We start from the raw sequence: 15,936 nt of genomic DNA, 5'->3' as shown, positions 1-15,936 counted from the left end.
GGCTCCTTGCGGCGTGAAGTGCCTCAAGGTTGGGGCTTTTGGATCAGCGTTCCACGAACATTCAATTACATGCCCCTTTCTCACTTGTTCCCCACGACCTAACCTGTCAGGTTGTCCTGCTTGTACCACGCAGTACCATAGCTCAGGTGTTTAGCATGGGGGTGACATTGCATTTTCTCGCTGATGATTGGCCAAGACCTACTGGCTGCATTGATGTCCGCGCTTGCTTTTATACCTGCGGGAAGTATTCCAGCATGCCCTATCTAGGGTTGCTGACTCAATGATGTTGCTGGATTGCATCAGCCTGCTCAGGTGCTTTAGCAGAGGGCTGCCTGGGAGGCTGACCCCAAGGTGTTGCAGGACCACACCAGAGGGCTGCATGTCTGTTCACGCCCGCTGCGACTCGTATGGGCCATTTGTCGGCTCTTGCTTTGGGGCAAGAGCAGCTTTACTGCACCAGTAACCTGAGTGCCTGTTTTCAAAAGGTTTTCAGCAGAGTGAACTTTCATCGTAAAACTCTTGCTACAGCACACGCAAACGTTGATGACCGCTCTTAGCAGCATTTAAGCAAGCTTTTAAAAGAGTGCACAGAGCAGCACGTGAGTTTAAGATCATGAGAAAGCGCATCAGATATTGATACCAGGGAAAGTACTGAGGGTGCCTTTCTGCATGTGATGTCGACAGCAGGCTTTCCATGGACCTGAAGAGGATTACTGCCGTTGGTATATGATGTCAGCAATGCTACGAGCATTGAGGACGTCTGTTAAACCTTAATAGAGTCAGACCTTTGCATTTTGCAAGTTCTGTCATGTTTCTTTTGGAACAAAGTGTCCTCCTTGTGCTGGTTGCGCAAGCGTATGGGCTAGTTCAACATTTGTTGGCCGACCCATACAACACTCAAACTTTGCAGCATGAGCTGCTTCTCCTAAGGTTTAAAGTGTGGTCTCCTGGGACAGCCAGTGAGGCAAGAGAAAATGAGTATAGAAGCGATGGATACATGGAGCCATTCTTGGGGGAAGGTGGGAGCACTCCGTCACATAAGGTATTAGCAACTGCGTCTTTTTCGATGCCTGGAGCGAAAAAAAAATAGAAAGGCTCTTGAAGATCGAAACAGCGATGCGGGCGGAAGCGTCTTGCTCCACCAGAGATCTGCCCTCGAAGGTGTTGACCGGGGGGGGGGGTAAAGCAAGCGCCATGATAGTACTCCTATTAATTATTTTTGCTTTATTTTACTCGCACAAAAAAAAACAACTAAAAAGTAGATTTGTAACGCATTAAAGTTCATAAAAAAATGTTCTTACAGTTGTAAAATTTAAGTGATTAAAGGCTAATGAAAGCATACCTACGATAGTTTCGTATCGTTTCGTCTGCTGTACCTAGAACTAGAGGGCAAACGGCTCAACTGATCAGGGTCTTAAAATACAAGGCCATGAAATACTCAGAGTGGCAGAATATAAATATTTCGGGGTATGGGTAAAAGAAGGAGTGGCATACATTGAAAAGCATGAGCAATCACTTAGGGCAAAAGGGCGAAGAAATGCCAGGATAATGAAGCATAGGGCATTGTGGGGATACAACAGGTATCGGGTGTTGAGTGGTATTTGGAAAGGAATTATGGTGCCCGGTCTTACTTTAGGAAATGCGGTTTTGTGCCTAAAAGCAGAAGTACAATCGACATTAGAAATAAATCGGGAGAGCCATCGGACGATTAGCACTGAGTGCCCACGGCAGAACCACAAATTAGGCGGTACAGGGAGATATGGGCTGGGCATCTTTCGAAGTATGGGAAGCTCAGAGTAAAATATCATATGAGGAACGCCTGAGGAAATTAGACAGTAACAGGTGGGCAGCTAAAGTATTTAAATACCTATACCTAAAAAGCGTTGACTCACAATGGAGGAAAAGAACTAGGAAACTAACCAGTAAGTGTGCTGGTCACAAGGACGAAGAAATAAAGAGCGTTAAGCAACAGGTGAAAAACACAGAAGGTAAAAATTGGATAAATTCGATGGAAAAGAAACAGAGTGTGGAACTATATCGAACATGGAAAAGGCAGATCAGGAAAGAAGCTTTCTTTGATAACTCAAGAGGCAGTGCTGTACTTTTTGAAGCTAGATCAGGGTGTCTTAGAACATACCGCTAGAAAAAGAAATTTAACCATGAAAATGACGCATGTGCAGTATGTGGTAAATCCACAAACAATTAACCATCTTATACTCGAATGTGATGGTATCGATGCAGGCGCAGTGACTTCCTGAGGTCATAGGGTTTAGAGATACCAGTGGCTGGGTGAATGAACCTGCGGTGGAAGCTAGCAAAAATGATTGGAAGATTGGTGGCAGCAGAAAAGTAACATAATGTTAGTAATGTAGAAAAAAAAATTCAATAAATATAATGAAATAGTTTAAATAGTTAACCGATCTAAAACAATAATTAAGATATAAGGAAAAAAAACATGATAGCAACTGCTACCACCCGTTTCAAATGGGATACTCCTATATTCCATCCATCCATCCATTCATGTAGTATTTGAGAAGTACCGTTATGGCTGCGAACACGATTGGCAAAGGAGTGGAGAGGGTTTACATGGGAGTGCCGCCGTCGCTTTCGCTCTAGTCTTATACCCCTGTCACACGGTCATTTTCAAAGACGATTGAGTCGATAGCCTTCGAGATTTTCAATCACGATTGAACTCTGAGGAGTTGTGCTGCTGCTATACGGCAAAACTCTAAGGCTGTTAAAATATTTCTGGTGCTTGGCGCTAAACTTTTGTGGCGCCACACTACCTCCATGTAGGTTGCTTGTCTAACATGGCCCGGAAAGGCAGTAGAACTAAGTGAGGGGCCCTCACCCACTCCATAAGTGTGCCTCTTCTTCCAAACCCCTAGTCATAAGGGGGGTTCTTTTTAAACAGTCACACAAAAGCTCGGCTTTGTCGAGGCTACCTCTACACTGTTAATTTATGGCGCTTACTCGGAGGTTCGCCATGTGATGCACGCAGGACAGCCAAGTTGCAGCTACAGCAGCACTGCTGCAACACGAAGAAAGACAGGCAGCGCCATCCCTCCATTGATGGCAGTACCTCACAGTGTTGCCAAAAGCCTTTGACAAAATCGCACCAGTGCTCGGTGTGTACATCCAGCAAGTGTTGGCATCGAGTAATCGCTTCGCTATTGCTGTTGCAGCAGAGCTGCATGCGAGGCTGTCTGTCACCTAATGCTGATTGATGTGCTAAACCACTGAGTATGGCTGTACCAAATTTTTTGTCCTGTTTTTAGTGTCACAAAGGTTTAGCCTGAACCTTGCTCTGCATCAACCAGTATGTGAGCAAGCACGTGTGTGCACCTTTGTGCCTGCATAATATTGAGATTTTAAATTTAGATGGTGAGTTTCGACTGGTTTTAGTAAAAAGGGCTTCTGCTATATTGGGTGAAAGAGTTGCAGTGAAAAATTGGATGGAAAACTGTAGCAAGGAAGGGGAATTTTATGAAGGTCAGTGCCTCTGTCGCAATCAAATGCCTGAACAAGGTTGGTTTGTTGCTGCAGGATTTGGTGGCCGCAACTTCCCAGACGTGTACCGGGCTGGATTCAAAAGAAACAATTATGGGCGGTGAGTTGCCGACATTTCTCTTTTGTTGCCCTAGCTGGCTTCGGAAGGTCAGTTTTTAGCACTTTGTTTGTTTTTTCTTGGGGAGACTGTGGCTGTGGTCTGGTGTTATCATTCAGAGATTCACCTTTGTTACCCAATGGGCTTTGTGTTTCAGCTGCATTGTGAAGAGAAGTTGTCTTTGTGGTACTTTAACTGCTCATACATTTCGAAAGTAATGCTTGAAAAAAAATGTCAACATTAAGGAGATACTGGAACATGATCAAAAATATTGTTCCCTTTGCTTTGAGGATTTAACTGTTTGATACTCCTTGCAGAAATAATTTTTTTTGTGTGCATGGAAAAATACAGTCACACACTTATAGCACTTGCTTAGTATAAATGCAGGCATAAAGTTAAGTGATTATCAGAGTAAAAGCTCCTCAGCTTATTTTGCATAATCATCAGCGTGCACAAATGCCACAACTTCACTGGTTCTTTATTTTTCAAAATTTCTCCTACTACAGGTTCTGAGAAAGCTTTGTAGCTTTCCTGCTTGGATAGGTAGTAATGGTCATTTGCTCCTTTATTCATACTGGTCAGGTTTGATATAAGCAGGCACAATTCTAGCCATGCTCTAGTAGGAAACACTGAGCTAAAGTTTGAGATTGTTATATTTGATATGGTAGATAAATCAGTGTAAGAGGCAACAGTACGGCTCACCTTTCTTGACATGCACAGTTACTGAGATGTGTAATGAAGTGTCGAGACCGTAAAAAAAAAGTTGCTTTAGCTTAGATGAATGCGAGGCGGTGTAGTTTTTACATTTAATTGACACTGAGTCACATACAGTAAAACCTCGTTGATATGTTCCTGGTTCATGCGATTTCCCGTTTCGTACGCTCAAAATCTCCCATAAAGTTAGCTATTTTTCTCCCGGGTAATATGTTCCCGGATAATACACTTTCCTGGTTACTACATTCGAAAGTTTGACAAATTGTGATCGTGTAGTATGTTTTGCGATCAACCGGACACATGCTAACAAGTGCTTGCGGCATGAAAAACTGATCAGTGGCGCTTACCCACTGCAGTTGCTTTCCTGCAGTGCCGAGATGCAAAGGGGAGAAGCATCAGAGAAAGCTTACGAGCCAACATACTAGGTGCCTGATACCGCTTAAACATGACCATGAGGAGAAACAAGGTGGCTTCTTTGCGGGGTCTTAGGGGCATAGGGTGAAGCATTTGATAACTACTATTCGCTCTCGTATGAGCGGTACGGGTCTGAGGGACGCAGCATAAAAGAAAGCACTGCGACTGTACGCCATCGCGATGGCTTCTCCACATATCATCGGTGTTAAGGTGGTGGGGCGAAGCATCTGGAAGCAACCAGAGAAGCGATCTTGGCTCGTCGTTTCCTTCTACAAGCCGGATTTGTTACTAAATCTCTTCCGCGCTTAGGGCAATGCAAATACGGACTGAATTCTGCAAGAGGTAAAAAAGGCCTGTTCATATTTTGTCTATGTGCTAATCAACACTTTATGCAATGAAAGTCTCAGTGCCTCATTCCACTGTTAAATTTTATAGCGTCAGACAGTTAAGATCATATGTTTTCCTGGATAATTAGTTTTTTCCCGCATTCTTTAAAAACACATCAACGAGGCTTTACTGTCCAACACGACAGAGCATCGGGACTGTATGTAACAAAGAGTACATCTGGATGGCATTGTTCTCAATTTTGGCTTGGCTTGTAGCACTTAGGCTCTTGTTTCTACAAGCAAGGCTTGCCTAACTCTTGGAGCCCGCCATTTTTCGCTGTGCTAGTTGTGCTTTGTGAAGAGTGCACCGCAGCCCGGTGAAGAGCCAGGAGAGAGAATGCAAAGCGAGAGAAAACGGACAAGTTCTCGGTTTCTTTTTTTCAGCTTCCGCTCAGACCCCCGGGAAGTGATTGGATATCATGATCTTGATGAGCCACAGGACTTGGAACTCTTTTAGAGGGAGGAGAAAAAGATGGGGAGAGAAGCTGCCTTTAGCGGCAGCACTCTCTTGACCCATTTCACCTCACCTGTTCTTAGCCATTTTTTATTAACTCAGTGTAATAACTTCATCTCATTTGGTGACTGGTGCTTTGCGTGAGAATGCGATTTGTTTTAGTCCCTTTTTTTTTTTTTTCATCGGTACTTCAAGTTCAGTGTGTTGCAACACTGTTCACTTCTTAACCCCATCGCTAGGTGTGTGTGTTGTCATCCGTGTGTCAACCATTATCAAATGTCTTCACTGTCAATAAAAGAGAAAGCAAATACCTTTTGTAAACATACCTTTCTTTCCTCAAACTTGCACCTGGCAGCATCACACTTCCATAGGCACCGACTACATAGCATTACAGCATCCATTTGAACACCATGCATGCTTTCCCGGCTTGAAGCATTGCTTGTGTTTCATGTGTTTTGGGTTCATTGTCCAGTCTTCTTTTGAATGTGCTTGGCTTGAATAATGGGAGGCTTGCGCTTACATACATCACCGCAGCCACTACTAAGGAAGTGCCAAGATAGTTCGAGGTTTAAACAATGTAACTGGATGTGCTAGCAAAGTGTGTAGCCCATGGTTATACCAAGGGGGTTAGGTTGTGCATGCATGTGCCTTGTACTGGAATTGTAAATCTTTAGCAGTGCAAAATTGGCCACTGCCTCTTTACTGTCTGGAGAAAAAAAAAAATGCTCTTCTACTTGGCTGTGGCTGCAACTTTCCTGCCACCCTTCTCAACTCCCTGGCTTCACTGTCTGAAGATGGCTGCCGCGGAGGAATATTTGACACCCACATGTTTTTGTTTCAGAAGTCTGCGTGGAGAACCGAGAAACCTCATCACCTACAGAGACCTTGACGCTCCCACTGACATGGAGTGTCTGTAAATGATAGCACTCTTTCATTCATTGACTTTACGTTTCGACGAATTGGCAAGCAGCCAAAGTGTAGTTATGTTATGTTTAGTCGATCGAGAAGTTGACCTACTTATGCTCTGTTCATCACATTTATTGTTGACATTGTTTCAGGGCATTAAGTCCACCAATGACCCGTAAAAAGCTAAGTGAGCATTATTAATTGATATGTACCCTGATATCGCTATTGTTATTGTCGCTGATTGTTCGTGTAATTGCTCTGGCACAAGACAGAATGTTAGTTAAATGGCCTATCTAAATGTAATCAGTGTTGATAGTGTTACGAAGGCTGTGTCTATAGCCACCAGCGTTGGAGTGGGTAATCTCTTCAGCTTGAAGCTGCTCGCAGTTGGCTGACAGGTTTGGTTGGGTTGTATTGTTGTGTTACCATAAAGTGTTTCTGAACGCCAAAGAATATATTTTCAAAAACAATTGTCAACATAACCATAATTTATTGTACATCTCACTTTTTCTTCACATGAAGCTGTTGCAGTTTTCACACCAGGAAAGGACCCTTCCATTTTGGAGACACACATTACACTCACATACACACGGAAACTTTGACACTTTGTGGGCGCTGAGGTGCATTATACATGAGTAGAAACGTTACTCTTGTCTTTAGTACAGGAATCTGTCGTAAATGACACATTTGATAGTTTTAATTCACAAATCGGTGTCCTGATTCTTGTTTCTTGCTGGATTGCATCGGCTATCCTGGTACCCTACAAAGTAGAGGGAGCAAAAATAGCAATCTCCCTAGGCAACAGGATAAGCAGCAAGTTTAGCTACTCTCGATTGTCCCACTGATGTGCACCATAAAATGAATGGCTACCATGCCACAGATGCTTTGGTGGATTTCTGCCTTTCTTATTCCACTTTTAAAAGCATTAGGAAAATATGGCCTACATTGGTCTAAAGTTTCAGAGAGGACAACAGACTGTTCATGCATTGCAGCATTACAGTAATTCTTGAAGAGCTTGCACACATTAAACGGACCATAAAGGACATCTCGCAATGAAGTTTGCCTGGCTCCATTTACTTCATTCGATTATAGTGGTCGAAATATGTTAACATACATAAGGGTTTGCAGGCTCATTTGCGCACTTCGCTTCTTATGTGGTAATTGAAGAAGCACCCATCAGCATCCCGTGGGCACAGGTTTACCACAAGCAGGTCAGCGGACTGATGACCATCCACGACAGTTCCAGTGCGGTTAATGTGTGAAATGCCTTCAGTATTGAGCTAAACATTCATTTGTAACCAGGAATGACGATCAAAGGTCAAACTTCAGTCAGTTCTTGTCACCTTGAGATCTTGCCCTTGGGAACTGATGGTAGTAAGGTTTGCTGGCACGAACGTGACCTTTGGCAGCTTCTTTGGGCTTCCACTGCGCCTGAGACCTTCACGTTTCACTCACTGTCGTCGCAGTGTTGCTGGAAGGGGGATGATGCTTGCAGGGTGGTAGAGTGATGGTAACGGTGGCGTGATGCGTAATCTGCGTTCTCGTCATTCAGCTGGGACTCCATTGTTGAGACACCGGGACATGCGGGAGCTACCACTATCTGCTCATAGTCTGCTGGCTTTTTCCTACATGGAAGAACAGAAAGGCCAAGGTACAGACATTATCACACATCTTTGAGGCGCTCTTTTGGGTGGCAAGCACAATAGAACATGTTCGCTACATCATTGTTTGCAGTGAAAATGCTTAGGCGCGTGTGTATTATCTCGTGACTGGGGTAACACATAACCAAGCTGTGTATAGTGACATAAAGCACCGTCATTATGCAGCTTCATTTTTGCCTGTGTTGTCGCTTCTTTTGTGACGATGCCATATGTCAAGCTGTTGTGAGTACAGAAAGCATGCCAAATATGTGCGATAACAGACGTAAAGGTTAACTGATTGGAGGCATGGAAAAACTTAACAAAACGCTTCACAAATCGTTTTGTAAATTTAGACATGGTATTATAGGGCTTATCATTGCTGTCATTTCTTGTTGTAACCTGTTGAAGAGGACACTCACCCTATGCACCGTAAGAATAAATTCCGCAGCCATGGGAACAGCTTGAACTCTGTGACTCCTGTAAAAATAGCGCAGAAAAACAATTTAAAGACTTGTCATGGTGTGCAGTGCGCTGTGCAGCTTGATTCTAGTAGAAGTTGGTCTGCAAATATGTCTCGGGTCTCGCACTTTATTTTATTTTTATGACAGGCACTTGCGAGTTGCACAGTGGTGATTGAGTTCATCTTTTTTTCTAATTTTTTTTCTCCTTGATTTTGCACTATGATTGGCTGAAATGTGTGTACTTGTCCAAAAGACAGTGTTACAAGGTTGAAAAGCCAAATACAGAGTTTATGAATTAAATGCCTCGTAGTGTTTGTTTTCCTGGTGTTGAAAGTTAAAAAAATTCTGCACTGTTAGAAGCAGTGCTTCTTGCAAAGCTTGTGCTGCTAGGCAACAGCGTGTGAACATGAGGTAGTCAAGCATATATACCTGGGAAGGCACCTGGCTTGGTCCTTCCGATGCAGAACCAAAGAAACGCTAGCAGAAAGATGGATGCCAATGCATATCCCCATTGCACCAGGAACATAATTGCCAGTTTTATGAATATCTGTGGACAGCAAGGAGGAGGTAAAGTGTCAGGTTGGGACACATGCTCTCACTCCTAGCTGTGTGGTGACTTACCCCAAGCACTGCAACCCAGCGATTGCAGAGCTTTGCGTACCAGGTGTTCGATTTCTTGGATATTTCGGGCCAAGGGCCTCGGCCTGAAATAAGCATAGTAGAGCCAGCAGTTAAGGTTTTCAAAAGTGCAGATTTTTTCAATGGCTTGTAATATTATCATCACTTTAAAAAACTATGTTTCTCATAGACATAAAAAAAGAAATGAGCATAAGTTACTGTGAACAGCAGAAAGCTCTGCTGAGTCCTTTTCTTTCTAGCTACATCCTCCAATTGTGTTCTGGAGTGATTTCACTACGCACCAAGTCCACACATAAGATGTTGCTGTGTGATCGGCTGCGATTGCCATAGCTGCTGCACCTTACCCTACAGTACCCTACGGAAACTTGGAGCTGGAAGGGTAATGGCTATTTTTGGCAAAGATGGTGCCTGTACTTTGAGCATTATTTTTATCTCTAATACCTAATTATTGAAGGTACTTGCACTGCCTTCAAGGTACTTTTGCTGTAAATGCCTTACACTGATTATAGTAGGTAATTGTTTTGGACACAAAAATTCCCTCACTGGCAAATGCTGGATGTATGTGCATTTTCTAACTCTTAAACCCCCAACATGGTGGAACTTTTTCTGGCGCTGATGGCATTTATATTACCATTTCAAGAACAAGGAAAATTTGCACACATCGAGAGCACAGTTGCACCAGCACTGACAATGTGCATAGTTTGTGTCAATCCCTGACCTTTGGACAGTAGGTGAGTCTTGTCAGTCATGGATTGCTGGTCCCTAGGTTGGTCAACGTTTGAATCTCTGCTCTCCGCACTTCGTATGGAGCTGTGCTCGTCTGGCGAAGTTACCGGTGATTCTGTAGTAGTTACACTGCTGTGGTCACGCGGCATGGCTGTCTTGTCATGGACACGTTCTGGAAACAGCTGGTCGAGGTCGCTGGTTGGAACCTGCATCAAGCGACAAATCTTGTGTATATTTCTATGACCTTGTTACGTCCGTGCACTGCCCATTTTCAGAGCCTAAAAACCAGAGGCGAATTTTGTAGACTTGTTTTTGGCAATTAGCTTTTTATTAAATGCCCACTTCTGACTCATTCTCATACCTCTAAATCCAAACAAGAATGCATAAAACTAGTCGAAAGGGTCTCAAGACTAACATGGCTTGACTGGCAGGGCTGCGCCCAGAATCGCTTGACTGCTCGCCTGGCTTTCGTTGCTTATCTTCCGCACTCTGCTGTGGCGGCGGGGGTGATTGGCCTGTTGTTCTGTTTCGGCAGACACTGATGTTTGGCGTAAATTGGCCCGTGGGCGGCAGAAGTTTGTCCTGGCGCTGGCAACGCCATCGAAGCGCCCGGTGTAACCCGCACGTTTTTGTTTCTGGTTCGGCTGTGCGATCCATACCTTCACTCGTTCGCCGCATGCACGAACCTCAACTCGAGTCACCTTGTGCTCCATGACACCTTTTCGTCGGCGTCCTAGCCATGGTCTCAGTAATGACGGAGCAACCTGGTACTCTGCCGTGCACCAGGCTCCTGCTGTGTATCAGGTTTCTGGCGTCTTAACATCGTGCAGTTTTGGCACAGTGCCAAGACAAGGTCTTCAGCGGACGACACCTAGGCTGACGGCGCGAAAATGGGAGCCACCTAGGATAAGCTGCCTGGTCCGCAAGCTGTGGGACAGACCAGGTTCCTGCCGTGTACCATGTTTCTGGCGTGTCTTAGCATCGTGAAGTTTTGGCACGATGCCAAGGCGGTCTGCAGCTGACGACACCTACGCCGACGGCGCGGAAATGGGAACCGCCTAGGATAAGCTGCCTGGTCCGCAAGCCTAGCAAGATGTGGGACAGACGGAAATGTGTGTGTGTGTGTGTGTGTGTGTGTGTGTGTGTGTGTGTGTGTGTGTGTGTGTGTGTGTGTGTGTGTGTGTGTGTGTGTGTGTGTGTGTGTGTGTGTGTGTGTGAAGAGGGGCTGTCAGTGAGCTTACGGAGCCCAGTTTGAGACCGCTGTGATGTTAAATTTCCCGAAAGTCGGATGCTCATGTGCCAGCCATAGCCGCCACACAGATTGGACAAAGGGCAATCAAGAATCGAACTAAAAATATCCATCCTCGGAGTGATCAAGATTAGGATTTTGGGTATATTGCTACGGGAAATTAGTCGTCACGGAGAAGCAGTATCACGGAAACAAGGCTGTGCTCAACAAAAGATGGTTTAGATGTACCGCTAACCGTAAGTTTGGTATGAGGAAACTAATCTCGACTCGAACAAGCCTTCGTGATCAGAGGACCGCTTGCGCTGTCTCGTATACCTACACTTAGTGAACTGTGTTACATTTCACCACCGACAAGTGTGACAGCTGACGCGGCCACCGCGTTGCAACGGGCAAGGCAGCGAGCGTTTCGGCCATTTCGGCGCCGTCCGGTCGGCCGCCCAACTACAGTGCTCTGCCCAACGCTTCCTCCCGCGGGCGCGTCTCAGCATGTCCATGCCACGCGCCAAATGTGTGTGCGTGTGTGTGCAAACGCTGGCCAAGCCCGGCGCTCGAGGGAGAGTGCGTCGCCCTCGCCCGTCTGCAGGAGGTAAAGGAGATGCGGTCGCGCCACCTGCGATTGAGTCGTCTCGTCTTGTCTGAACTGGCAGCAGACTCCGCTGCGGGAGAGACTACTTTGGAGGCGCCATAGAGACGACGCTAGACACCAGCTGTGTGAGAGTGTCTGTATTCTCTCCGGGTCAGCTTCTCTGCCCGTTCCTTCATGATGTTGTAGTAAAGGTTGTTTTGTTAGAAGACGCCTCGTCTTTGTTGGGACCGTTAATGCCGTTCGCCGAGCCACGGAGCTGCCAGGCCAACGCTACCGATGGGGCCGCGACCCGCATGTAACAACGGGCGTCAGCGGTTGGATTAGCATGCGAGCCCCGCATGTAATAACTGGTGCAGTGTTGCGATACCCAGGCGAGCCCCAAGCGTAATAACTGCAAGAAGGCTAAAATTGTAGGAATATCAGGCAGAGCATAAAGACGGCACTCAGACTGGGGGTGCCCAATACGATGGAAGATGTAGTGTTCAACAATATCGCCCAATACCAAAGACAAAGTCTCCGACGGGGCTTCTAAGACTGGGCAACCCATATGAAAGTAAAGGGGATCGCAAGACCGATGTCCCAATGGAAGTCGAGCGACAAAATCCCCCCGCCATCACGGAACATGCATCCGGAATATCACGAAAGAATAAAAAAAAAGCGAAAATGCTCCAAAAGAAATTTCAAGGAAGACAGGACTTGATCTATTGCACCGCCGCCGAGGACAAGCATATGTTAATAAGTCAGCAATAAGAGTAAGCGGCTTGATCAGGCCGAGCGTAGCTGCCACGGCTGAAGAGGCATCCATTGCTGGTTTGGTTTGGTTTATAGGGTGCCCCAAATCGACGGGCTATGAGAGACGCCGTAATGGAGGACTCCGGAAATTTCGACCACGTGGGGTTCTTTAAAGTGCACTGGCATCGCACAGCATGCGGGCGCCTTTTCGCCTCCATCGAAAAGCGGCCGCTGAGGCTGAAATTCGATTCCGCACCCTCGGGAACAGCAGTCGAGGGCCGTAACCACTGCGCCACCCCGGCGGGGCCGGTGGCCATTACAGGTGCGATAGTAGGGACTGGCTACGTTCATAAACGATTAAAAAAATGACTGTAGATAACTCTGAAGAGAAGGAAGGGTCTCTCCGCAAACAAAGATAATGCTGGAAATAGCTCAGGATGACAGAATAATCCATATTTGGGCACCAGTTCACTTCCGCCCAGTTCCAGGCAAGAGCTTAGAGGTCACTGCAGAAACTGCATTGGTAGAATGCGAAAGCATTATCGCTGCCGTGACTTTTTGTAGTTTTTGTTTTAGCTTTTTAATGTTCTTATTTTATATTTCTGGTTCCGTGTTAAAACTTTTATTTGTTTTTTTATTTTATTTTTTTAATTTGTTATCATTGTTGTTAATCACTATAGTGATTATTAAACACTATATTCATTAATTAATGAGTCATTATAATGACTCGATATTCGGACTTCTTCAAACCTTCACTCCCGGTCAGCGACACATTTTGATATATTTTGCGGACACAACATAGCCTACTAATGCTTTAGCAATAGTAATTGGTTTACAGGAAAACAGGCGCAGTATCTGTCTCACGGTGGACACCTGAACCGCGCCGTGCCATAAGTGAAAGGAGCTATAGGCTGAAACTGGGGTATGGTTTGCATAGGCTTACACTTTATCTGTAAAATGGTTTACAGGGAAGGAAAGGCGCAGCATCTGACTTCTTTTTTCGCGCACACAGTTCTGGCTTCAGTTTTTGCGGACACATCCGGATTTTGGCTACAAAACATAACCTATTAATGTTTTCGCATTAATAAAGGAGCCCATGAGACCTCAAAACAGTCTGAGCAGGAACAGGCTGTAAAGTTGCAAATAAATTCTCAGCGCAGTCGGCTGAACAGGGAAGAATTCTAGCTACAGATAGGACACTAAGAGCCAAGAAATCGTCTGGAGGCACTTACAAACGGACGTTTCAGAGTCCGAATAAGCTTAGCCAGTGGTACCCCTTTCTCAGATACAAACTATGTCGGGATAAAGCTGACCTTATTCATATGGTATGGTCTTGCTCAGAAGGCTAGAACAGAGGACATTCGGGAGCCTCTACTGCTAAGCTCGAACCCCGTGATTCAAATAAGGCTAATTTAATCCGAATGGCCGAAAACGCCGCCCGGTTCAGAACTCCAGGCCGGCAAATAGGCTGCGCCTATCCTGTATCAGTTGGGGAATAAATCCATTTGCACCTGTGATGTCTACATTGTGAGTTATGTTTGAAGATACGGGACATAACACAACTGACGGATCATGTATCGGTTCGAATGATGGCTTGGTGTGTAGTTGGTATTGAGGTCACGTGAGACATGAAAAATGCAGTATTATACTGCTGATATGTCCTCCTCACAGTTGCTCTTGACGGATATGCTGGCTGAAGTGCTGTAGTGAGTTAAAACTGTATACCAGCGATTACATTGCAGTTATATTGCGACTGTATTGCAGCGGGGGGGGGGGGGGGGGGGATCACGTGGTCTGCGCGGTGATGGCAGCGATGGAAAGAAGTCGATCCTGTATATATCGAATTATTGCTTATATCGAATTCTCAGACTACTCCTTTGAGAATCCCATGTAAAAGTATACGAGTGATGTTCGCTTTTATCGAACTCTACGCCGGGCTCATGCAAAGTGGAGCTTTCCTGATGGTGCCAGATGCTTACTTTTCGGGAGTGAACCTAGTCGGCTGCGCAACCTTGGCCGCCTGTTGCAGCGTTAACGCTGTAAAACCGCTGGGCAAAGTGAACATTAAATCCGATTGAAGGTGGCTTCCGGTATGGCATGATTGTTTTCAACGCAACGCTGCTGCCATGCGGGGGAGCCAAGGTTCGGTGCATTTTTTGTGCGGTGAAGCCAGTCTTGCTGACCGAAGGCTTGCGGCGGCTCTCGCGTAGATTTGAGCCGAGTTTTGTTACGTTTATATTGTACCAGTAATAGAGTTATACACTTCTTATGACCAGCAGTAGCTTTTCCCGAAGCATCGTCTGCAATTGCTTTGATGTCAACCCCAACGAGACACTTGTGACGCAGCGCAAGACGCGAGCTCTATCACCCTGATCTATTCCTATGAAATACTGAGAGCTCGTGCTCGCGCCCATGGAACGGCACGTACAGGTGCGCCCCTCTTTTCAACGCCAGGCTCTAAGTTACGCTCGACGAATGGGTGCGCGCGCGTGCACCTCGAGCGCGACGCTAGCCTGGATACACCGTATGCATGAGTCTAGATTACAGAGAAGGTAATCTGTCGGGCATATGCTATATATCGAATTGTCTCTGTATCGAACAATTTCGCGATCTTCAAGTTTGATATTTCCGGGATCTACTGCACCATTCAATGGTCGCGGTAGCCCAGCATGATACTTTTCCGTGACGCCGATGCACAGTTTGATATCAGTGTCCCGACACGCAGCCAATTTGGCCACAACTTATACTGGTCGGCTTAAAGCCATGAGAGACGCATGTCTTTCCTGAGAAAGACGACCAGGATAGTAAACGACTATTGCTATCAAGACTACACAAAACTGCATATTAGACCGACAAATATTTGAATTGGGGTTCTCAGCGTGAACGAAAAAGGCTGGTAAGAAGCCGCACCTTGGCGTCGCCGAGCGCACCGTAGCTGGCCTTGTCCGCCGACTGCGCCCGGATGATGGCCGCCTGCTGGCGGAAGCGTTCGTTGCGCCTGCGCTGGATGTCGTACGTCATGGCCATGGAGAAGTAGGCGTACTCGACGCACGCGTACGTCAGCAGGAACGGAATGGTGACTAGCGGCGCCAGTGTGTTCACCTGGCCCGCCAGGATGAACAGGAAGGTGACGAGCGCGAAGAGCACCAGAGCTACCACAGGAACCTTGTTGGGACCCTTCTGCGGATGGCGCCATTGCGGGCGAAGGGCTCGGTTATAGCGTGCCAGAATACTTTACTGTATTCTAGTGCAGAAATGTGCAGGATGTCTGTTGATAAGTTCACTGATGCTTGAACTTCTAGTCTTATATGAGGTATCTGACAGACGAATCTGACGTGTAACAGCTGCGAAGATTAGAACGGTATGCGTGAACTGGCCTCGTTATAACGGAAAGGCTTATGACGATGTAACGGATATAAAGA

The 15,936-nt window shown here is 45.9% G+C and overlaps 2 protein-coding genes across 5 annotated transcripts in view; one reads left to right on the top strand and one right to left on the bottom strand.

The window, feature by feature from the left end:
- Ars2 (arsenic resistance protein 2) overlaps positions 1-8,882 on the top strand; it is a 54,444-nt gene extending 45,562 nt beyond the window's left edge. For 2 of the 4 annotated variants that reach the window (XM_084588186.1, XM_084588162.1), the window contains 2 exons: positions 3,547-3,610; positions 6,417-8,882. In XM_084588186.1, the coding sequence (XP_084444312.1) occupies positions 3,547-3,610; positions 6,417-6,492 (140 nt within the window). In that variant the 3' untranslated portion in view covers positions 6,493-8,882. Of the gene's footprint in view, positions 1-3,546; positions 3,611-5,505; positions 5,756-6,416 lie in introns of those variants that run through there. The other 2 variants (XM_084588179.1, XM_084588170.1) reach the window with 2 other exon arrangements.
- LOC146207515 (solute carrier family 12 member 8) overlaps positions 7,929-15,936 on the bottom strand; it is a 55,511-nt gene continuing 47,503 nt past the window's right edge. The window contains exons 10-15 of the mRNA XM_084588191.1: positions 15,425-15,694; positions 9,940-10,153; positions 9,204-9,286; positions 9,012-9,129; positions 8,541-8,598; positions 7,929-8,106 (exon numbers count right to left, since the gene is read on the bottom strand). Of these exons, the coding sequence (XP_084444317.1) occupies positions 7,929-8,106; positions 8,541-8,598; positions 9,012-9,129; positions 9,204-9,286; positions 9,940-10,153; positions 15,425-15,694 (921 nt within the window). The remainder of the gene's footprint in view (positions 8,107-8,540; positions 8,599-9,011; positions 9,130-9,203; positions 9,287-9,939; positions 10,154-15,424; positions 15,695-15,936) is intronic.

Source organism: Amblyomma maculatum, chromosome 1, assembly GCF_055883805.1.
Source record: "Amblyomma maculatum isolate TAMU_Amacu chromosome 1, ASM5588380v1, whole genome shotgun sequence".
NCBI classification, from domain to species: domain Eukaryota; kingdom Metazoa; phylum Arthropoda; class Arachnida; order Ixodida; family Ixodidae; genus Amblyomma; species Amblyomma maculatum.
Note: the sequence above shows the minus strand (reverse complement) of the source record. Positions and strands in the feature narration are given on the sequence as shown.